General features: G+C 41.1%; 1 protein-coding gene across 1 annotated transcript in view; it reads left to right on the top strand.

The window, feature by feature from the left end:
• Positions 1–23920, top strand: part of LOC135085891 (1-phosphatidylinositol 4,5-bisphosphate phosphodiesterase epsilon-1-like) — a 136418-nt gene that overhangs the window by 63918 nt on the left and 48580 nt on the right. The window contains exons 6-15 of the mRNA XM_063980676.1: positions 3530–3628; positions 4749–4872; positions 6981–7165; positions 9438–9639; positions 10648–10780; positions 11196–11325; positions 12003–12203; positions 13181–13334; positions 13975–14088; positions 16423–16535. Coding sequence (XP_063836746.1) covers positions 3530–3628; positions 4749–4872; positions 6981–7165; positions 9438–9639; positions 10648–10780; positions 11196–11325; positions 12003–12203; positions 13181–13334; positions 13975–14088; positions 16423–16535 — 1455 coding nt within the window. The remainder of the gene's footprint in view (positions 1–3529; positions 3629–4748; positions 4873–6980; positions 7166–9437; positions 9640–10647; positions 10781–11195; positions 11326–12002; positions 12204–13180; positions 13335–13974; positions 14089–16422; positions 16536–23920) is intronic.

The following is a 23920-nucleotide window of genomic DNA, read 5'->3' as shown; positions in this document are numbered from 1 at the left end:
CCCAGCCGGACACTATCCGACGCGTATTAGATCGGGTAACCCACTTTACCCAGCCCTGGAGACCTAGTAATGGCAAGATAAGTGGAAATACTCATGTTAACAATTGCCCTCTGAACGGTGTGAACGCGAAATATGGGTATAGAGCTGTTATAACTGAATCAAATCAAATAAAATCAATAAAAAAAAATTTCATAGTACTTTGTCTGTTTATGTGTTGTGTGATGTATAATAATACTAGCTTTCCGCCCGCGGCTTCGCCCGCGTGGAATTTTGTCTGTCACAGAAAAACTTTATCGCGCGCGTCCCTGTTTCAAAAACCGGGATAAAAACTATCCTATGTTCTTTCCCGGGACTCAAACTATCTCTATGCCAAATTTCATCAAAATCGGTTGCGAGGTTTAAGCGGGAAAGCGTAACAGACAGACAGACAGACAGACAGACAGAGTTACTTTCGCATTTATAATATTAGTTGGGATGTATAAATTAGAGCTTGCAAGACGTGAGCTGTGAATTGCAGAAGATGGCTATTTTCCAAGCCTAATTAATAACTTTAAAATACATTTAAACTGCCATTTTTTCGGTTTTTACGTGAACAACAAATCAGAAACCATTTTAATCAATCTATCAGTTCTTGAGTTATAAATATCTTAGACACCTATGTAAAGTAGGGTGTCCCGAAATATCTTTTTTTATATTTTCGCTACACAAGACCCCTCAAAAGTTGCGTCATAAGATGTAGATTACCGTAAAAATAATTAAAAAAATATAAAATAATGTCTCAAGGGCTCTACCGGCATTTTTATGTCTCAAAAAATCACTTAATCAGCCCTTCACTGTTTGTCATCTATTATATTTTTTTCACAATTGTTTCATTTTATTTTGTAATAACAGTGGCAGTTGAACCCTAAGATATGATTTGCAGGCAATGACAGACTGTTTCCAGTGAGGAATAGGTTTGGTTCGAACTAGCAGAATTCATGTTTTGACTTGTTTTTCTCAAATTTTCTACTCCTTCGGCAAGGCTGTTGGTATTATTTCTGTTGAGGTTTTATTGCTGTAAGGTATCGCACCGCACTTTTTTGTTATAATATTACATACTTTTAGCATAAATTTAACAAAAATTTAGCAATATATGGTAGTAATATACTTTTTGATTTTTTTCAGGTAAAAACTACCTAGCCAAAAATCTTTATAATATTATATTTAAACAGAATACTAATTGACATGTTAAATAGTTTTAGCATACAATTAAATATAAATAACATTTATCTACGTTACATACACTTTCTAGCTAAAGTTTTTGTTGTCTACGCAGTTTTTTATCAATGGTGAACTTCAACGGAAGTAAAAATATATTTTTAGTTATGAAACGCATACATGTTATATATCAAATTAAAGACAATTTAATACACTTTTTGGCTCGTTTAAAACTTTTAGTAGAGTATAAGACATTTTGTAAAAAAAATGATTTAAAAAGTAGTATCACAACAATGTAAAAAAAATCAATTTTCCTTTAATTACTAACTAAAGGTTGATTTTATCGATACAATTCATACCACAAAATATTAAGCGCACACGTAGAGCTATCATTTAAATAAAAAAGTAATGAAATCGGACAAATGGTTTTTAAGTTATGGTTGATTTTCTAAAATTGACTGCTATTTTTGTTAGCTTCGACTTAGAGATGCCAATCATTGTTTCATAATAGCGTAATAAAATTATTAACCTGCTGTGAGAAGGGAATTGAGTATCCTCAAATTAAATCGATATCTTGGCTGACCCATGGATTAATTAGGAATACATTAAAATCGCGCGCGTAAATGCCTAATTCTGGTCAAAAAGCCAATTCTGTTTTGAAAGTATTTATGGATTTATTGATTTTTAAACTATTTTAAAACTTGCCGTGACTCATTGTGTACCCTCAAATTTCATAAAAACGCTATTTTTGTAATATTAATAGTTTATGTTAGGAACCCCTAAAATAGCAATTTAATTTTTTTTTAAGGACAGGTAGAGGCCTCAAGATGACTGATATCTCATTAAATTTAATGCTAATCGTAATCTATAATATGTCAAAACGCAACTTTTGACACCTCTTGCGTAACCGTAGCTCAAAAAAAATTTTTTCCCATACAACGACGGGACACCCTAATGTAAAGCTTTGCTTAGTTCGGGGGACTACAATGGCGTAGTGTAAAATTTCCAAAGATATTCCGTTAATTTCAATCAAATTTTGTCCACTGCTGGACAATGGCTTCCCCCACGGAGTTCCATAAAGACCGGTCCTACGTTACCCGCATCCAGGTGCTTCCCGCGACCTTCACCAGAATGCCACTCCACCGAGTGGGGAGGCCTGGCCTTCCTATACTACATTTTCTGGTCCGTGGTCGCTACTCGAGAATTTTTCTGCCCCAAGGCCATCAGTTCTACGAGTTCTTTCCAAAGATATCTATTATCTACATTGTTATTCTTCTTGTCGTGTCGACAACAAACCTACACAGCGTCAGCCCAAAACTCCGCCACAAGAATGGCGATGACAGTAGCCTTCATTAAATCTTCCTGCGTGCAGTTGTTTGAGCACGCAGGGCATGCACATCATGTGCTTCGTCGACTGGGGAACACTGTTATTAAAAGAAGAAAGATTTGATCGTTTGTATGTAAATAAACTTATTTATATCGTTGTAGCAACTCTATAGACATATTAATTATGGCGCCCCAGCTCAGTATCTCCAAGTGTTATTTTTAATTACTCGCACAAGCCCGTGTTTGTTTTTGAACGTCATCCGAAGGGAAATTGGCTCCAATTCAGCGTGCTTCAGTTTCAGTATCTTCCAGGGGATTACGTTTCAAAATTGATACGAAACGTTTCAAAGATACGAAATGCTGTTTGATCTTGACGAGTTTTTTAACTTTGAGGCTTTATTATTTCAAATTCAAATCATTTATTTCGGAAGGTTCCTTAGTGTTATGGGACTATTCCCACCTCTAGTTCCCACCGCTGCAACTCCTGTGTAGCCAGGATCTACAGCTTGACCGCCAATAACTCAACCAGTGAAGGTGAAGTTTGTACCGGGGAACGAGGAGGAGTTCCAAGTCAAGTTTCTATAGTGTTTGTAAGAAGGCGTCCACTGGAAAACGTAGAGTAGGCAGGCCTCCCACTCGGTGGACCGACGATCTGGTGAAGACCGCAGGAACCACTCGGATGTGGGCGGCGCAAGACCGGTCGTTGTAGAAACCCTTTGTCCAGCAGTGGACGAAATTCGGTTGAAACGAACGATTTTTTTTTAGATTATTAGCAATATTTATTGCCCAAATTATAATAGTCCCGTTAGCCCCTCGTGGTAAGCTAAATAAGCTTGTGTTACGAGTGGGCTTACCACAATAGTCGAGCGGCGGTGGGATTCGGACCCGCGTTCCTCGGATCTCGAGTCGGCCAGTCCGACCCCTTCACCGTTCGGCTATCGTGGCTATGTATATGTATAATATGGTGCTAAGAGGTTTTTATTCATTTAAGTTTCTTTGTTTACAGAGAGATCCTCTCAGCCACCCCAGCGCTGACGAGCCACTCGGTGGCTGCCACCCCCACACACAGAAGAGACTTTAGAAGAGAGTCGGGGAAAGATGAAAGGTAAATAATATGATCTGTAACACCACCATAAGTTTTAGAAGTCCATTGAACATAGACCTCTAAGGCTGGTTTTAGTGTCACGCGGACCGTCCGGTGCGGACCCGCACCGCACGGCCAGTCTGTATGAACTTCTAGGGAGCGTCTTAGAGTAATGCGGTCCGGAGGAACCGCTTGCTCCCTAGCAGTTCATACAGATCGGCTGTGCGGAGCGATCCGCACTGACAGTCCGCATGACACTAAAACCAGCCTAAAGTTGTTAAATTTTTTTGCGATTAAAGTCGCTTCTCAAAGTAACTTATAAATTATCTTGAAAAAAATCGAACTGCCTAAAGTGAATCGAACCCACGACCTTTCGCTTGCCTCTACGATAGAATTCCATAGCGAGCGGTGCTGACAGTTAGCGATCCGGGGGTGCCGGTGGGTCAGGCTCTCTCTCTATCTACTGGAAGATCAATTTTACCTAGGTATTTATTTCATTGCTTGTCACAAAATAGAAAATCGTGGTAAAATAACATAGTATTGAACACATGACACCCCACATAAAATGCAATGGAAGGACTCACTTAAAACTAGTCGGGTCTCACGCGCTACATAATTCATTCATGAATGGTAGTTCTGCAAAAGCTTGTGGTATTAATAAATTACCTTATTTACATCGAGAAACTTTTCCGTCAATTTCCCAGGCCTGCTCAATTGAAGCAAAAACTGTACCAATAACTTATTAGTAATCTGTGGTCTAATTGTATAAAATCGTGGTTTTCTGAATAAAGAAAAAGAAAAAAAGAAAAAAAAAGTATCTTTAAAGTACCCGGGTGTCCCTTCTTTGCTCACCCCTTTTGAGAGATATCGAACTCGAGTCGATGTCTCTCTGAAGGGATGCGCGAAGCCACAACAAGGGCTCTCGCAGAAGGCCAGCTTCTTGGCATGCCCTCACGAGCATGTCAGGATAAATGCTGAGCTGGAGCCTATTGACTTAGTGGCCCACTATTTTCTTTATTCATTTTGTGTTGTTATTTATAATTTAAAAAAATATTGTTTATAATTTGTGCTTCTCTGTGTTCAATAAAGTCTATTTCTTTCTTTTCTTTATTTCTTTCTTACCCTAAACTTTCTTCTACAGAAGTACACAGAAGAAGGACCCAAGGAGAGAGAGCGGGAAGCGGGTCGACCAGGGGACCACCACCAGCCCCCTCCGAGACAGCTGCAAACGGGACGCGAGGATGAGCGAGCCCAGCAGACAAGTGGTACGTCCATTATCAAGCACAGACAAACAGGACTATTCTCACCTCTCGTTCTGCAACTCCTCGTGTAGCCAGGATCTACAGCTTGACCGCCAATAACCCAACCAGTGAAGGTCAAGTTTGTCCCGGGGGAAAGTTAATTGAAATCGAACCAGTAGTTCCTATTAGCGCGTTTAAACAAACTCTTCAGCCTTATAAATTAAGTATAGTTCAGCTCACCAGGCAAAACTTCGAATCGCCAATAAAAAGTCTTAAAATAAGCCTATGTTCATCAGGGATAATTTAAAACAATAATGATGAAGGAATTTTTCAAATCGGTCCTGTAGTTTCGGAGCCTATTTACTTCAAACAAACAAGGAAATCTTTCCTCTTTATAATATTACTAGCTTTCCGCCCGCGGCTTCGCCCGCGTGGAATTTTGTTTGTCACAGAAAAACTTTATCGCCCGCGTCCCTGTTTCAAAAACCGGGATAAAAACTATCCTATGTCCTTTCTCGGGACTCAAACTATGTCCCTGCCAAATTTCATCAAAATCGGTTCAGTGGTTTAGGCGTGAAAGAGAGACAGACAGACAGAGTTACTTTCGCATTTATAATATTAGTATAGATTGTAGAAGCCTTCAAACATGGGGTCAGCGTTCAAAACTTCATAACTTAGTTTTTGCCCGTTCAATGTTAATGAAAAGCGATGTAATTTATGATCCCACCATAAACAATTACAGTTTGAACATTAATAATGTAACCGGTGGCCTTGATGCGTCTTCGGGGTAATGGAGGTAGACTCAGTAGGTATCATTGCAATATACAAAAACGGGCCTGCTTATTCTCATCTCTCGTTCCCACCACTGCAACTCCTGTGTAGCCAGGATCTACAGCTTGACCGCCACAAAAACCCAACCAATGAAGGTCAAGTTTGTCCTGGGGGAAAGTTAAACTGTCATTGGACCCGCAACGATATAAATCAGAAGAACTTAATAGGAGTTTTAAGTTTATGGTTCAGGCACAGGTTCAGGTCAGAGCCAACTTGTCAATAAAATTAAAAATATATTTTATTTATTTATTTATTTAAGAAAACCAGGGTTTTACAGTGTGTAATAATGACATAAGATAGGCAACGAGTAAACCACTTATAGGTTCCCACAGGTAAAAACAATTTAAAAAAGTTCTTTTGTAGAAATCATTCAGTTTCAGCTGAAGTGAGCCTACTGTCTTCCATCTTAATGTTCCCGAAGGATTCGCAATGGTCTGGAACGAGTATAGAGGTCAAACGTTAGTTATTTCTGAATGGGTGTGCTGTAATGGCGCTCGCGTGAAATTGAAATCTCTAGGGGTGGTATTTTAACTATTTTGCAACTTTTGTTTATGGGAGTTTTAAAATAACAGCGCTTAATTGTAGGTTGAATCTAAGGGCAAAGAATAGCATTTCATTATTTTAATGCAATTTAATAAAAAAAACTATTTATTTGGCACTAAATACACTATTTAAATTACCTTTAGAATTTAAAAAAGAAAAATTTGCGAAAATGGACACACGCTCAGTATATCCTGGCCACTCTGAGAGCATTATGACTTTTTCTTCCAGATGTTTTGGTCAACTCATAAACTAAGCAAAATCGTAGAACATACATGGGGGAGAGACACTTTGTATTAGGAGCCCTTTTTCTTTAAGGTACCTACTTTTAGGCAAAGGAAGTCCATACCATGCAAGCCCTTTTCAAGGCTCTTACACGTCCCAAATAAAGCTTGCCCTACCACTTCAGAACTTTTTTTTTTTTTTTTATGTGATAGGAGGCAAACGAGCAAACGGATCACCTGATGGTAAGTGATTACCGTCGCCCATAGACACCCGCAGACCCAGGGGCGTTACAGGTGCGTTCTTTCTTTCTTTCTAGGCGGTACTTTCGCGTTCCATTTCAACTAAAATAGCAAGACACGGGTCTTAAGGCGACGTTTATTAATGAGTTACATTATGTACTCACGGCTTGACGTTTCGGCTGCGATGCTGCAGCCGTGGTCACAAGCAGACTGGCGGCTTTAACTTAAAGACTGGTGCTGAAAAGAAGTGACGGATGAAACTCAATGTCATTTAATACTTATCCTGTTTTATTCCAGTACATAGCATCCTTCGACGAAGAAGGCGACCAGACGCCCGGTTGGAGACGCGTCGGCCCCGAGGGTCTGGTGAACCTTGAGAAGGTGTACCGGACTCAAGCAGTCATGGACCACATCGCCTCCTTCCACCAGCACCACTACGCGTTGGCCAGGAATAATACTCCTGTCTTCGGGGAGTACCTGAGGTGATCACTCGACTTATTGAGATATGATAGCTGTTGATTAAGGCCGTGTGGCTCACTCATTAACTCTATCCCTGATATTTTGGTCCTTCGAGCCGGATAATCACTTAATATCCTTAATTCTATATCCTGACTAAAGGCTGTGTAGTTCAAGCAGAGTAGAGTAGGACCACTCCCACTCTTCCCGTAGAGGTCGTAATTTAAGTTACTAAGGTAGAACTATGGTCCTTCGAGCCGGATATTCAATCACTTAACATCCTTAACTCCATTTTCTGCTTAGTTATAAAATATACACGTATGAGACGCATAAGTAACATGCGTGGGCTCCGAGGGTCTAATGAACCTTGAGAAGGTGTACCGGACTCAAGCAGTCATGGACCACATCGCCTCCTTCCACCAGCACCACTACGCGTTGGCTAGAAACAATACTCCTGTCTTCGGAGAGTATCTGAGGTGATCATTCGATTTTAAAGACTCTTTACAGGGGGGGGGGGACTCTTTACTAGACATCTAGGGACTGGAATTCGCTGCCTGCTGCTGTCTTTCCTGAACACTATAATCCAGGCCTTTTCAAGGCGAGAGGTAATTAGGTAGGTTTAACAGAAAAAAATCGTTTTGTTTGCTAGCCACATATAGGGGAGTTACAAAATGTTACAGGTGTAAAAAGCATTCGGAGTGCCCCTAGCGGAATTAATACGTTACTAATTATTTATTCAAGTTTTTGCAACTACCTACAATAGATGGCGTTAAACGTCCAGAAATGCGTAGTTCCACTAGATGACGTAAAACTGTCCTTGACAGCCTTGGATGTCGTAAAAGGCAACTGAGCAACAATGTGGTCCTTCGAGCCGGATTTTCTCTTATTCTCATCTCTATGGCCTGAGTTATTAGTATTGTAAAGGAGTACGAGACCTATGTATTTACACAAATGTGCGTGGGCCGCGAGGGTCTGGTGAACCTTGAGAAGGTGTACCGGACGCAAGCAGTCATAGACCACATCGCCTCCTTCCACCAGCACCACTACGCGTTGGCAAGGAATAACACGCCAGTCTTCGGAGAGTATTTGAGGTGATCACTCTTCCCGTTGTTTGATCTATTCAAGAGAATTTAGTTACAACAGAAAAAATCGTTTCGTTTGCTTGCTTGTTTGCTTACAAAATGTCACAGTTGTAGTAGAAAGTATTCGGAGCGCCCCCTAGCGGAATTGATACGTTACAAATTATTCAAGTTGTGCTAGTTATACATGATGTTAAACGTCAGGATTTGCGTGGTTCCATTAGATGACGCAAAACTGTCCTTGACAGCCTTGGATGTCGTAAAAGGCAACTGAGCAACAATGTGGTCCTTCGAGCCGGATTATCTCTTATTCTCATCTCTATGGCCTGAGTTAGTAGTATTGTAAACGAATACGAGATTACAAAACCAATGTATTTACACAAATGTGCGTGGGCCGCGAGGGTCTGGTGAACCTTGAGAAGGTGTACCGGATTCGAGCATTGATGGACCACATCGCCTCCTTCCACCAGCACCACTACGCGTTGGCAAGGAATAACACGCCAGTCTTTGGAGAATACTTGAGGAGGTGATCATTCGACTTATTGAAAAAGTGGATGGTAATGGTAATTAGCCTTATGGTAATCTCTATTTCATTATCCCTAATAGGGATAGGGATTCCCTATAATATATCTGAAATTTTGGTCCTTCAAGCCGGATAATCACTTAATCTCCTTAATTCTGTAACCTGACAAAATGCTGTGGTTTCGACCGAGTAGAGTAGGACCACTCCCACTCTTCCCGTTATTGAATGACTACTAAAGTGCCTTAAAGCATCCAATCACCAGTTCTAAACTACTTCGTTAATAAACACCTAATTCTCTATGGTTTCTACAGAGTAGAATAAATGGGACTCCTACTCTGTCCGTGGAGGTCGTAGACTAAGAAACAAATATGGTCCTTCGGGCCGGATAAGCACTTATTATCCTTATCTCTACAGCCAGACTTAGTAGTACCAGTACGTCTTCTGAAATTTCCTCAGAACTAATAGGTAGCATTCCCATTATACTTGGCATGGTCCTTCGAGCCGGATAATCACTTTTAATGACCTTAACTATAAAAGGAAATCTGTCACTTATTACCAAAAGGAAGGCAAGGATAATATTAAAGTCCCTAAGTCGCTTTTTACGATATCCACTCCACTCTGCCGGAACTACACGTCTATTAAATTTAGTTTTCTTTCTATAATTATTATAGTCTGAAGCCGTACCGTCTTTTTCAGAGCAGCACTGTCTTCATGTGACGAGCCGGTCTTCTCCCAGTCTTCCCAGAAGACCAGCGGCTGCGACTTCGAGAACGAGGCCCTGTATGAGCTGGAGGGCGGAGGGTACTGCCCTGTGCAACCCCTGCCCCACGACCATGGAGTGACGATGTTCCCTCTGGCACCACAGAACGGGGAAAGAATTGATAGGCATATACTACAAGTAAGTATACATAGACAGACTTGACTTACATGACTTATGGTCCTATGACCCCTAGATGGCGCAAAAGCGCAATTGCACGTTTTATAAATAACTCCCACTCATCTGACTTGGGGAGTGTAGACCAAATCTTCCAATAGAGGATCCAGAGAGGATCGTCCTCCTGCAGTAGAGACTAAATTACCTGATGTACTGATGATGAATCTATATAAAAGCGAAAGATCACTGACTCACTCAATCACTTATCACGAAATCTCAGAAACTACAAGCGCTGAGAGTCTCAAATTTTGTATGGGGGTTCCTTTTAGAACGTAGGTGCTCACTAAGACGGGATTTTGCTTAATTCAACCCCTAAGGGGGTAAAACGGGGTCCACGCGCACTAAGTCGCGGGCGGCCGCTGAAACCGCTTCTTGTCATCCGCCAATGTGGCTAGACCCAAGGGTCGCGTCTCCGCAGCAAACACAAGGCGAAAACTCTAAAGTCCGGTCGCCGAGCACGTAAAATTTCATCCAATGACCCCGAGCTACCCATCCTTGTCGCTCGCGCGTAATTATATTGCTGTCGCGACTGTGCGCCGGGCGGCTGCAGTAAGTGTGCGATCGCCACAGCAATATAATAACGCGCAAGCGATGAGGGTGGATAGCTTGGGGTCATTGGACGAAATTCTACGTGCTTGGCGACCGGACTTTAGGCGGAAACGTTGCGCATCCGCGGTGTCTCAACCCGCGTCGCCGCTCCGCTTTGAAATCGCTTGTAATCCGCCAGTGTGGCAGCTTACTAACAGTGCAGCCAGTAGCAGTGTGACTCGTTGGGACGAAATATTTTAAAGAGATGTCCCATCGAGTAACGGTGTGACTGAATGGGAATTCTTTTTCCAACGAGTAACAGGGTTACTTGTTTGAGTGACTCGTTCGGAACAAGCGAACTAAAATAGGTCCACTTTCCCGCCAAGAAGTCCCAGCGATTAAAGCTGTCAAATATTATAAATATTCTGTTCTGCTTCTCCACAGATAATGCAGCACGGCACAGCGTGTGTGGTGGGGGAGGCGGAATGGGGGGGAGCGTTAGCACAGCTGAGGCTAGAGCGAGCGTGCGCACTGCTGGCCTGGTGCCGGACCGCGCACAAGCCTCATACGCAACACGGTAAGTAATGGAAATGCTATTTATGGTAATAAGTAAAGGAATTGCCACACTGGATGCGTTCAGCGGTCAGGTCAAAATGAACGCAGCCCGCGTCATGAACAACATTGTCGATCAGGGGTCAGCGGTCCATAAAAAACAATCTGTCAACGATCATGACACGGTCAGGGAGCTTAGTTTGAGTTTACATCAAACGTATAGATTAACTACAACGAACTGTCCCACCCGTGACATTGACAGGAGGGCGCCACCGTCAATACCGGATCGCTGGTTCCAATTTTTCCCACGTTAGAAATACGTTAGGCCAATCCCAGACGACGTGACTAAGTTTTAAAAAACCCTGTTGACATTTCCGGGTTCTGGGCTCCAAAATCCTGGACTCAAAAAGTGACCTGATACTTATTATTGTTTGTTACAGGAGAACCTCTATCAGAAAACGTGCAGCAGCCAGAAGTGAGCCTCTCCTACAATCCAGAAGAGGTGATACCACTGAAGTACACGGCAAATCTCGCGCATGAAAATGAGGCGGGGGTGGTGGGGGAGGAAGGGTAAGTACTTGACTTTACCACTGTGTTACATTAACACTGAGTTATTTTACCAAAACCACTATGTTACGGGGCTATTTCCACCTCTCGTTCCCACCGCTGCAACTCCTGTGTAGCCAGGATCTACAGCTAGACCGCCAAAAAAACCACTATGTTACTCTATCGCTGTGTTACATGACCACTGTGTGACTTTACCACTGTGTTACTTGACGACTATGTGACTTGACCACTGTGTGCGAAACCACTGTTAATGGACCACTGTGTCACTTGACCACTGTGTTACTGTAACACTGTGTGATGAAACCACTTTGTTACTTGACTACTGCGTGACTTAACCACTGTGTAACAAGACCACTTTGTTACTTTACCACTGTGTTACTTGACCATTGCGTGACCTCACGACTAAGTGACTTGGGTCCTGTACGACTTATCAACAGTGTGACATGAGCGCCGTGCTACTTTGCTGTGCACTGTGAGTTGACCATTTCAGCATGATTTGACCATTGTACGGCGTGTTACTAGATCACTATGTTAATTGACCCATTAAGTGACTTGACCACTGTTTGACATGACTACTACTTGACTTGACCACTACGCAATTTGATTTCTCCGTAAATCACAACATTCACAACCTCGATGCGTGATTCCTTCAGCCAATTTTCACAATAATTCCCTTCCAGCTTCATCGACCTCCAGTGCGTGAAGGACATGCGATTAGGCGGGAAGTTGTTAGAGCCACGGGACATCGCAGAGCTGACCGCAGCAGCCAGGAAGCACGGCTTGGAGTGTTCCCACAGTCCTCACATCATATCCCTGGTGTACGGCAGGACGCTGAGCGACAATAGGACTGTACATTTTGTGCTGCCTTCGTATTCTTACAAGTAAGCATAGGATAGGCATAGACATCAACAGAGAAACGGATGGTAGCCGTATCAACTCTAGGCGATCAGAGGGCTTAGTGTGAGTTTGTTACATCAAACGTCCACATAAGTGAGCGCGTAAAAAAATGACATTAAATAAATGTATGACGGATTGTACAGCGCCCCTAGCGAAAACGTTGCAAGAACTAAAATTTTCATACATTTTTTAATGATCTCACTAGTGACGAAGACGTAGCGTGGGCAGGCCTCCTACTAGGTGGACCGACGATCTGGTAAAGGTCGCGGGAAAAGCCTGGAGAAAACCTTGGGGGAGGCCTTTGTCCAGCAGTGGACGTCATTTGGCTGAAACGAACGAACGAACACAAGTGACGACGTTTGATGTAAGTAAACTCTACCCACAGTATTCTTTGTATGAAACTCCGTACTGCATAAACGCCTCGCCTCGCGGCGAAAGGCGATACGGTCTTGATCCCTTTCCGGGTTGATAAGTGTGCTATGACCTTAATAGATTTTTGTTTCTTTCTTTCCGTGTTGTTAGAAGGCGGACAGACGATTATAAAGGTAGCAGGAAAGTGCAGGATGCAGGCCGCTACCAACCGGGCGATGTGGAAATCTTTGGGGGAGGCCTATGTTCAGCAGTGGACGTCCTGTGGTTGAAATTATTTATTTATTTTAAACTATTAATCATCACCATCTCAACCATCAATCATGTCTTCCTGTTATCTTTACGATGTCGTCGGTCCACCTTGTGGGTGGACGTCTCACGCTGCGTTTTCCAGTACGCGACCTGCACTCCAGAACCTTACTGCCCCATCGGCCGTCAGTTCTGCGTACTATGTGCCCCGTCCATTGCCACTTCAACTCGCTGATCCGTCGGGCTATGTCAGCTACTTTATTTCATTTACGGATCTCCTCATTTCTGATTCGATCTCGTAAAGAAACACCGACATTTAAACTTATTTATTTATTTTTATTAGAGTCTGGGCAGTGGGCCTCCACTCCGTGATCAAGGCGCTCATGAGCCAAGCCAAGTTGGCTGACCGGAGCTTGGCGTGGCTAAAGAACAAATACACAGCACTGTACTACGAGGATGGATGCTGCTGCGAACCGCTGGTCTCAGATGCTATCAGGGTATGTGTGAGTGTACCTACTATCATATTTAAGATTAATTAACTAAGTAAAGTTTTTATGAGTCCGTATTTTTTTATACCTTGCTAGTATACCTTGTTTAAAAGTTAGCAGGCCAAACTATAAAGATAATATACCTAGCAGAAAAGAGCAACAAAGGACTGATCGAGCGAGATGTCACTAGCAGCAACACTGTGTGATAAAAAGAGATGCGTAATGCGACGGGACAGAACCTTAACAGAACCATTGTTTGCAATTTTTTGACAGTTCGTAGCACTCATTGGCACGCTGAAAAGAGGTCTGATTTTGGTGAAATCGTGGATGTTTTTGAGAAAATAATGTGCTTCAGAAACGTGATGACTGGTTCAGTGATTGATTATTGTATAAAAAAGTCTCAAAAAAAGTTAAATAAACCTGAAAACTGACACAAATGACATCCATTGACATCCTAAAATCGGTTTCGTTTGACAGCTCGTGGTTGTTGCTCTACAAACACTATGACATAGTTGCACTGAGTATGTAGTAAAGTAAGGCAGGCTTTGTTTAGTGTGGGGCAATGTATTTTTTGATTGTCTATTATTAATTTATTTAACTGGACTTAATGTCCAAGGAAGGATTATATTTATTTATTTAACCTTCCCAGGTATTCGGCGGCCGGGAATCGGTATCCGGCAGCTCATCACACTCTACACCAGTGAAGGGGGTCTTCACAGACTCACATTCAGACTCTATTAGAAGCGCAGGGATCAAATTTAAGGTACATAAAAAAAACTCACAAAACTCGTTTATTTTTGCAAGTAGTCTCTTAAAAAGCACTTTTGCACATCCCAGTATTACGGCTGAACCATTTAAGAACCTAGTAAGAGCAGCGGAGTAAATTTTACAGGAGCGCGAAAAAACACATTTTCGTTTACCATACTGGTATAGGTACTCAAACTTTTGAAAACTTTTTGATGTTTATTTTGAAGCTTAATAATTTAACTTTATATTTTACAATAAATTAATTAATTAACTTTTAAATAGCAAGTTTTATGGCCCTTACTAACACTCAAATGGTTTTCTTTTTTTTTTTACTTCGTAAAAACCACAATCCAAACCTAGTATGAGCGCACTTACTAGGTTTTAAAATGGTTATTGGGGTCAGGGTCCATTTCAATCTTACCATAGGTCGGTCAAAACAGGAAGTGATCACCGAATGGTAAGAGGCACATTGAATATCAGAACCAAGCTGGAGAGGCGTCGACTGATGAAGTCTACGCTCCACCCAGCGCCCATCCAACTCCAAAACCCCGAAACCTTTCAGCTCGAGTTGCAAAATCGTTTCGAATACCTAGGAGACTGTGAAAATGTGGACGAATACAATGACAGGTTCGTGGAAATTGTCCAAACGACTGGGTCTAAGTTCTTTAAAACCGTCGTTCAAAAGGAACCAAAAAGATCTCTGACCTCACCAATAAACTTATGCAAGAGAGACGGAACTTGGTTCTTCAGTCCTCTGAAGATGCTGCTCAGTATCGGCATCTTAACAGACAGATCTTCAAGTCCTTGACTCACGACCTACGCCAATTTAATACAGATCGTATTAAAGAGGCGATTGAGCGTACCAAAGGCTCTAGTGTTCGCAAGGGATCTGTCTGTTGGCCAAAGCCAACTGACCAAGCTGAAGACCGAGGATGGCAGAGACATCTCGTTGGGGCCTGAGTTATTGGAAGAGATTGAGAAGTTCTACGGACAACTATACACGAGTGTATGTATACCTGTCACAAATCTAGCCGGAGAGCCAAGAGCTAGATTGACCCGACACTACACCGAAGATATCCCGGACGTCAGTCTGTACGAGATTAGAATGGCTCTCAAGCAGCTGAAAAACAACAAGGCACCGGGTGATGATGGAATCACGGCTGAGCTTCTAAAAGCAGGCGGAACCCCGGTAAAAGGATCTTCAGAGGCTGTTCGATTCCGTCATACTAGAGGGAAAAACGCCTACGGCATGGCACAGAAGTATGGTGATACTCTTCTTCAAAAAAGACGACAAAATCTTGTTAAAAACTATAGACCCATCTCACTTCTGAGCCATGTCTACGTCCGAAACTATTCACCACCGCCCTGGAAGATGTTTTCAAGCTTCTGGACTGGAGCGGATTCGGCATAAATATCAACGGCGAGTACATCACCCACCTTCGTTTAGCGGACGATATAGTAGTCATGGCTGAGACCGTGGAGGATCTAAGCACAATGCTCGATGGCTTCAGTAGAGCCTCTTAACAAGTGGGTCTTAAAATGAACATGGACAAGACAAAAATCATGTCAAATACCCGTGTTGTACCCACTCCTCTGAAGGTTGGAGACACTACACTCGAAGTTGTTGACAATTATGTATAGGTACCTAGCACAAACAGTCCAGTTAGGTAGGTCCAACTTCGAGAAAGAGGTCAATCGTCGAATCCAACTCGGCTGGGTAGCGTTCGGGAAGCTTGCAATATTCTCACGTCCGAAATACCGCAGTGTCTCAAGACAAAAGTCTTTGATCAGTGTGTGTTGCCAGTGATGCTAGGTTTTTTATGGTCGGGAGGTGGGTGGACACGAATTTTCATTTCCCTGTAAGGCACATTGACCATTATAAAACCTAGTATGTTCATGCACTTACTAGGTTTCGAAATGGTTTATGTTACTTACTGGTTTTTTAAAATGGTCAAATTGGGTTTGTGGTGTAGTTACTAGGTTTGGAGTCCCTTGCCTTTTAGGCTTCTAGTTGTTTGATCGCAATTTCTGTCTTTGTATTCGGTAGGTACCTTAATATTATGTAGCTTTATGATAAAAAACGAAAATCTGAAAACATGTCCCTTACTAGGTTCTTAAATGGTTCAGCCGATTAACCCTACCACTGCTTCGCGACAATAAATGGGCCAGTGCTGTGAAGAAGCAGCGCAAGAAACCCACTTGAACCGGTCGTGCAAATCCTCGGGGAAGGTCTTTGTCCAACAGAGAACGTCTTTTGCTTGGGACTAAAAAGAAAGAAACATTTATTGCTACTAGAACTGTCTGGACTACAAGTAACAGCTGATTATAATTTAAACTTTTTCTCTTCTAGAAAAACAAGTCGACTTCAGAGTTAAAGACAAGTTCTCCCAAAAGCTACGGGTCCACACACACTTCGGGGACACGGAGCGAGGATGAGGTCATTCAGGGGTCACCAAGACACAGGTAAGAACCATTAAAATTCGTGTAAAATTGTCACGGATCTAGGATTTTATTCTAAACGTGGCAATTTCGAACACCTCCTATGTTCTTCTGATTAATTTCATTGTGGTTCCAATTATTAACTTTCCCCCGGGACAAACTTGACCTTCACGGGTTGGGTTTTTATTGGCGGTCAAGCTGTAGTTCCTGGCTACACAGGAGTTGCAGCGGTGGGAAAGAGAGGTGGGAATAGTCCTGTTCAACCGGGGTAAAATTTTACTGTGGCGCCCTCCAAGCGTTTGAGATGACAAAAAAATCTCGACGTTGAATGTCACGAACGGAAAATGGAGATATTGTGTTCAAAAAACCGACAAGGCGGTAAAAATTTACAATTCACTAAAAATAAACTATCAATAGAATAACTTGCTCTTCGTGACTCAATTTTTTATGCTATAACCCTTTTCTTGGCATTGTGCATTTAGAGATACGTTGACCAAAACAAAAATATGGGGCAGAAACCAAAAACTATTTTTAAATGTTTTTTTAATATAACGTTAGCCCAAATACTACAGACTCACAGTATAGAATCGCTACAGGCTGCACAGATTTAACAGCCCCCCTAGACAAAACGCACTTTTTGATCGAATCGAAAATCGAATCCGTCAAATCTCCATACAAAAAAGGGGCTTTTCGACCACTTTTCGACTGGTTTGCGATTATAATTTGCACTTTGTCTAGACCCACAGTAATATTCAAAATGTCAGACCGTTGACAGGCGTCTACGCACCGGCTAATATTTTTTTTATTATTTTCGGTGTTTTTTTTAAAGAATATTGGTGATTATCTGTAGTAATATGGATAGTAAATAAAGGTTTCTTGATGATAATGCTGTTTTTTCATCCTAATACTTGTATAATTATTCTTATACGACGCGGATTGTCCGAATGTATCTCTAAATGCACACTGTCAGATACGTAGTAATTTATAATATTTTAAACTATTATGTTGCATTTTTTTTTTTTTACTTTACTTTCAATTTTGAATGTATCTTTAAAGACACATTGCCAGGTTCTCGTTGAATTTATTTTTTGATTTTTTTCATAGATTTTATCGCATAAAAAAGGGATCATGTTATTAGTTAGTAATTAATAATAATAATAATAATAATAAATAGTTTATTTCCAAACCATAACACTAATACAGCTTAAAATCTTAATCACGTTAATTAACAACTTCGTGTTTAAGCAAATTTGTTGTTCCCCTGACCTTCAAAATAGGAAAAACCTGAGCTTTGAAGGGTCAGTGGTTCGGCTCGCGATATGGGTATAAGAATTCTTACAATTTTCTAAGTTTAAACATTACTGTGAAAAGATATGTGAATTTAACAAAGGAAATATAAAGTAGATAATAAGACGACAGAGAACTGTGAGTGTTGCTTGTTGTATAAGCGTGTGTGTGTGTGTGTAAGTGTATGTGTAGGTATGTGTAAGTGTAATGTATATAAGTGTAAGTGTATGTGTGTGTTGTTGTCTAGGACAACAAATCTTCAGTGTCAGTGTAGCCAAGATTTTGCAGGTACAATCTTAACTTCTTTTTAAGCTCAAACTTGTTTAATTTATGTATTTGTAGTATTTTGTCTAGTTTATTATATAATTTTGTGCTTAAGTTATGCAGCTGTTTATCAGCGAAAACAGTATTAGTGGTGGTTGCAGGACAAGGTGGTTTGGGACGACGTCTAGACTCTGATGGACAGTTTATTGGTACAGTCGGGTGTAGCCACAGGGTGGTCCGAAGGATATGTAATTGTCTAACCGTGAGTAAATTACATTCCTCATACAGTTGTGCGGTTGGATATCTCCAGGGCCTTCTATACATAACCTTAAGTACGGCTCTTTGTGCACGTTCAATTTTAATGAAGGTTGTCTTGGAGGTGCCACCCCACACTGGGATGCAGTAGGAAAGGATTGACTCACAAAGCGCTGAGTAGACTGTTGACAGGATATCTCTATCTGCGGAATTGCGCAAAGTCTTGAAGATGAAGATCATCTTACGCAATCGACATGCTACGGATTCCACCTGACTATGCCAGTTTAAGCAGTGATCTACCTGTATACCCAGGTATTTCATGATGGTTGTATTTTGTAACTGGGGGCAGTCGCAGTTTAGGGACCCACTGGAGCATTTATGGGCACGTATCTGAAGGCCTTCATGCGGAGGTTGTGTAGAAGAGCGAATTGAAAAAGTTAAAACTTTAGTTTTGTCTGCGTTCAGCGTAAGAAGGTTAAGCCTTAGCCAATTCATGATAATTTTAAAATTATTTTCAGCCAAAGCGAAAGCCTCAGCCCAATCATTTCCTGAGACAGCCAGAACCGTGTCGTCTGCATAGGCTATTATTCGAGAGTGGGGTAACTGTAGGTCACAGAGCTGGTTAACGTATATTAAGAATAACGTGGGACCCAGTATACTCCCTTGAGGAACTCCGAAGTCAAGAGCCTCTTGGTGGCTGACAAATTCTCCTATCCTTGTACATTGCGTCCTTCCCGATAGATAATCGGAAAAAACGCTTAACGCACACCCTCTTACACCCAGTGCATCCAACTTCTTCAAGAGTAAGGGGACAGAGACAGTGTCAAAAGCCTTGGAGAGATCCAGGAAAATGCCTAGACATTTTCTATTACCGTCAACCTCACTGACTACGTATTCTACAAGTGAGGCCACAGCGTCCTCGGTAGACCTTCCTCTCCTGAAACCGAATTGATTATTTGAGATTAGGTTATTTGCTTCGAGGAAGGAAACCAGACGGCGATTCAGAAAACGTTCAAAAATCTTGGACAAGGTAGGCAACACCGAGATTGGACGGTAATTATTAACACTGGCTCTGTCCCCACTCTTATATATGGGGTGGACAACTGCCTTTTTCAAGGCAACTGGAAACCTTCCAGTTTTCACTGCTAGGTTACATAAGTGGGTAATGACGGGTATAAGAACTGGACAGGACTTGAAGATTCTGGCTGACAATCCGTCCCATCCCACTGCACAGTCATTCCTGAGGCTCATAACAATGTCTTGTACCTCCCTTTCATCGATCTCTAGAATAGCCATCGAATGAGGAGGAGAGTACTGATGCTCGGGGGGTAGTTCGTGAGCCTCAGAGTTTGGATTAGGCTTAATTTTGTTTGCCAAGTCTTTCCCTATATGTGCAAAAAATGAGTTTACAATGTTAACACATTCCATCGGATCATTATTTAAATTTAGAAGTTCTGTAGGTGGTTCAGCTACTTTCTTAGTATTAGTGACGTTTTTAATGATCTCCCAAGTTTTCTTAGGGTTATTTCTTGCATTAGCAAATTCAGCTCTTTCATAATCTCTCTTTAGGTGTTTTAAAAGATTATTACAGAAGTTCCTATAACGTTTGTATGTAATTTGAAGTGTCATATTAAATGGATTTAGTTTAGCCTTTTTATGCATACGATCTCTATTTCGTATGCATCTCAGCAAGCCCGTGGTAATCCACGGTTTTAGGATTCGCTGCCTGCAAGGAACTGTGTGCGAGATGGTATTGTTTTTTAATGTAGATATTAATATGTCAAGGAACTGATCAGTCGCCTCATCAACATTGTCAAAGCTTAAAATACTAGAGAAGTCTGTTCTTTCTAAATCAAGTGCAATTTGTGTAAAGTTGGTTTTATTGATATGTCGGTTTGCTTGGCTAGAGATAGACTTGGCAAGATTCAGGTTAAGAAGGACTGGAAAGTGGTCAGTTAAAGATGTTTCTATAACTAGAGTCCTAGATTGTAGTTTTGTCTTTAAAATAACATGATCCAAGCAGTTACCCAATCTGGTTGGAATTTGGTGTGCTGGTAGCATGCCATGGGACGCTATAAGATTTAAGTAGTCGTGAGAATTTGGATCAGTGCTGTTTGCCTTAATGTCTATGTTGATGTCGCCCATCAACACAATATTGTTAACTGTTGAAAGATCACTTAGTGTAGCATTTATGCTATTTAGAAATTTTTCAGAATTCCTATATGAGGGAGATCTATAGAGGCCGACTATCGCAAAGTTATTATTTATAGTACAGATTACGCAATTTGCATCTTCAAAAAATGGCTGATAAACTTTATGTGAGATCGAGTTTTTAATGTAGATGACTACGCCATCATTCTGGTTATGTATGCGTTCAGACATGTATGACGAGTAGCCTTCAAGTTTGGGTAAGCTGGTAACTTTGGATAGCCAACATTCCGAGAGGACCAAGATATCGCAGGTAATGTTAAGTGCTATTAAAAATAGTCGAAGTTCATCAAAGTTTTTATTAATACTACGGATATTAGCATGCAAAATTGACAAGGATTTCAAGTGATATTCTATATAATTTCTACAGTTTTGAGGTTCACATTTAATGGCTTGCGAGATACATAAGTCATCAATTTGGCTATTTATTTCATTAGCCATTTATGATGATTAATAGATCATTTAGTTTGAGTAACAGATTGTTGATGACTAGGTTTAAATACAATACATAGGCTAATATTAAAGAAAACCTGCAGAGCTTAGATTGTACATGTGAAAATGTTATGAAGTGATTGGTTTTGTATTTTGTGTGAAAGTTTATTGTTAAGTGAGAGTGTAAGTAAGTGTGCGAAGTTTTTTTGTACGTGTGTGAGTGTGATGAGTGTTCTCTGTAAATATTACTAGGGTAAATTACAATGAAGTGTATCAAAAAGATCAACAAGTTAAACAAACAAAAAGAAGCTATGCCTAGTCATGTCTTCTGCAAGTCTGATAAAGTTTGTTCTGATTTAACTATGATTTGCTTCTCGCCCTGCTTCCTTCTCAGATACACTGCTCCGTTCGATGTCCAGCAATAATCATATTTATATGTTTTAGCAAACTCTTGTGCACGGAAAAAGAGTTTTTTTATTTGTAATGACAGGAGTTCCGAAACGTAGATCGGTGTACAGGTACCCGGAATGCCAATGAGTTCTGTATTTAATTTTTGTTGCTTATTTTTAGCGTTTTTATTAAACTTTCTTATGCCTTTCTTAATTAAATATTTAAAGCTGTAAATTATATGCCGATGTGAGTTTTAATTCATGTAATAAAAAATTTTGTTTTTTGGACAACTTTGTGCTTCAGCAACAAAATCAGGCGCGCAAAATGCTGGTTCTGGTTCCAAAATCTGGAACCAGGTCGAAAATCAGTGGCGGTGCCACTTCAGATGATGAATTAGAAGCCGCACTTAGCCTCCTGATTCTCTTGGGTGGTTATCTTTCTACTCCAAACAACCCAGATCACCCCCAAAAAGCGAGCAGCCTATTCAGGCTGCTGCATGCTTCTGGTTATAAAGCTGATTGAAGAATTTCAGCCAGTTCGACTGCTGCATAGTTTCCCAGAGAGTTCTAGAGATCCATTTCCGCTATCTTGCGTTGGGTATCAAATTATCTTCAATCGAAGACGTGAACACAGTTCGGTACCAGTTGGCGTCAATATCCCTCGTATTTTTTTAATGGTCTTGCAGGATTTCGATGTGTCCTATCTACATTTGCTTCTACAGGATGGTAAGAGGGGTGTGAGGTTCAGGAGGTACTCCAACGACGCTGATGGAGTGGTTCTCATACATCCAAATGCAGCTATACTTGCAAGGCGTTACAGACTTTGAAGTGGGTTTTTTACTTTGTTTTCAGTTTTTTGTAGAAGATACTTATTTTTTATTTCTCAAATAAGGAATAGCTTAAGGTTTTGTAGTAATTTTCATTTAAATAACTAATTTTTACTAACAAATAAACCATGTTTTAATTTACTACAAAGCTGGCAATGTGCACTTAAAGATACATACTATATTTCCAAAACTACATACCTAAGATTTTTTTTCGTATTTTTTACATGATTTTTACTCGTCCTAAATCCAATATTTATAGTGTAAATCACAAAAATTAACCAAAACCGTCTTTGACAAGTATAGGGATAATAAAAAATATTATACAGGGTGTTCGGTAAATGGGTATATGAGCCGACACAAGCCCATGTTAACATGTGCATATCAGTCAGTCTGCGCTCAGTCGCTTTCGTGGACAGACGCTTGTTTACTCTACTCGACAATCCAGTGTTTCTCAAACTTTTTGACAAAATGTTTACGTGTGCAAGCTGTGGAGTGCAACATACTGACGGACCTACATGCAGCGCCTGCCGACGCCACTATGACTTTCAGTGCTCTGGAATTACAGAATCGGGCTATCGCAAACTTGGTGACCGGAAAAACACCTGGCGTTGCCTAAAATGCAAATCAAGCTCGTCTCCATCACCAGCTACGTCCTCATTGCAACAATCATCAAGCCAACTGGATCAGATGCAAGAACAACTCAAGAGGATAACTACTCAACTAGTTCCACTGGCATCACTCGTTGAAGACATCAAGCAGATAAAAAATGAGTTGACTAACGTTAAGGACTCACTGGAACTGGCGCACGAGCTGATTAACAGCTTCTCAGATAAGGTCAAAAGCCTGGATGCGAAAATTGTGAGCCTTGAGAAAGTTGCAAATGAGGTTCCTACGTTGCGCTCTGAGGTGAATAGACTCAACCTTGAGTTACAGGACAGAGACCAGAGAGATCGAGCCAACAATATCGAAATTAGGGGAGTTCCACAAGGAAAATCAGAAAACTTATACGAAATTGTTCAAAAAATTGGCAATTTTAACGACTACGCTATAAAAAAAGAAGATATCAACTATATCGCACGTGTCCCAACTAGAGTCCCTAAGATTGAAAAGCCAATAATAGTGTCATTCCACAGTCGTTACACAAAAGAAAACTACGTAGCAGCGTCGCGTAAGAAGAAACAAAACAAACTGTCAGATATAGGCTACGCGGCGGAGGGGAATTTCTACGTTAATGATCATTTAACACAATATAACAAAAACCTATTGAGCAAAGCGAGGACATTAGCTAAAGAAAAAAACTTTCAATACATTTGGGTCAAGCATTGCAAGATTATGGCAAGAAGATCGGACACCACGCCAATATATTTTTTATAAAAACCGAAAAGGACTTACTAAAAATCGCTTAATAATTAATTTGTTAATCGTTAGTATACAGATTGCTTGTATTTTGTATTTGCTAGCTGCGCACAGTTTGGGAACCACACTCATCCCCGCTCTCTGCATACCGGTTCCGCTCGCGGCAACTATAACACTGCGCGAGCGGTCTACGCACGTAAGTTCTCTGTTACTCAGCCGGTTTCCGCCCGCCCGTGACTGCGCTCGCCCGGTTTTAATGGTCATTATCGCCTGCGCGCTAATAAAGCTGCGCCTATGTTCGCTTGCGCGTAGCCAAGAATGCTTAGTTTTTATGCCTACGTTGATACGACTCGACTGTTTTAAGTATACCCTGCATTTTTATAATTATTTG

This window comes from Ostrinia nubilalis, chromosome 30 (genome assembly GCF_963855985.1).
Source record: "Ostrinia nubilalis chromosome 30, ilOstNubi1.1, whole genome shotgun sequence".
NCBI lineage: Eukaryota > Metazoa > Arthropoda > Insecta > Lepidoptera > Crambidae > Ostrinia > Ostrinia nubilalis.
Note: the sequence above shows the minus strand (reverse complement) of the source record. Positions and strands in the feature narration are given on the sequence as shown.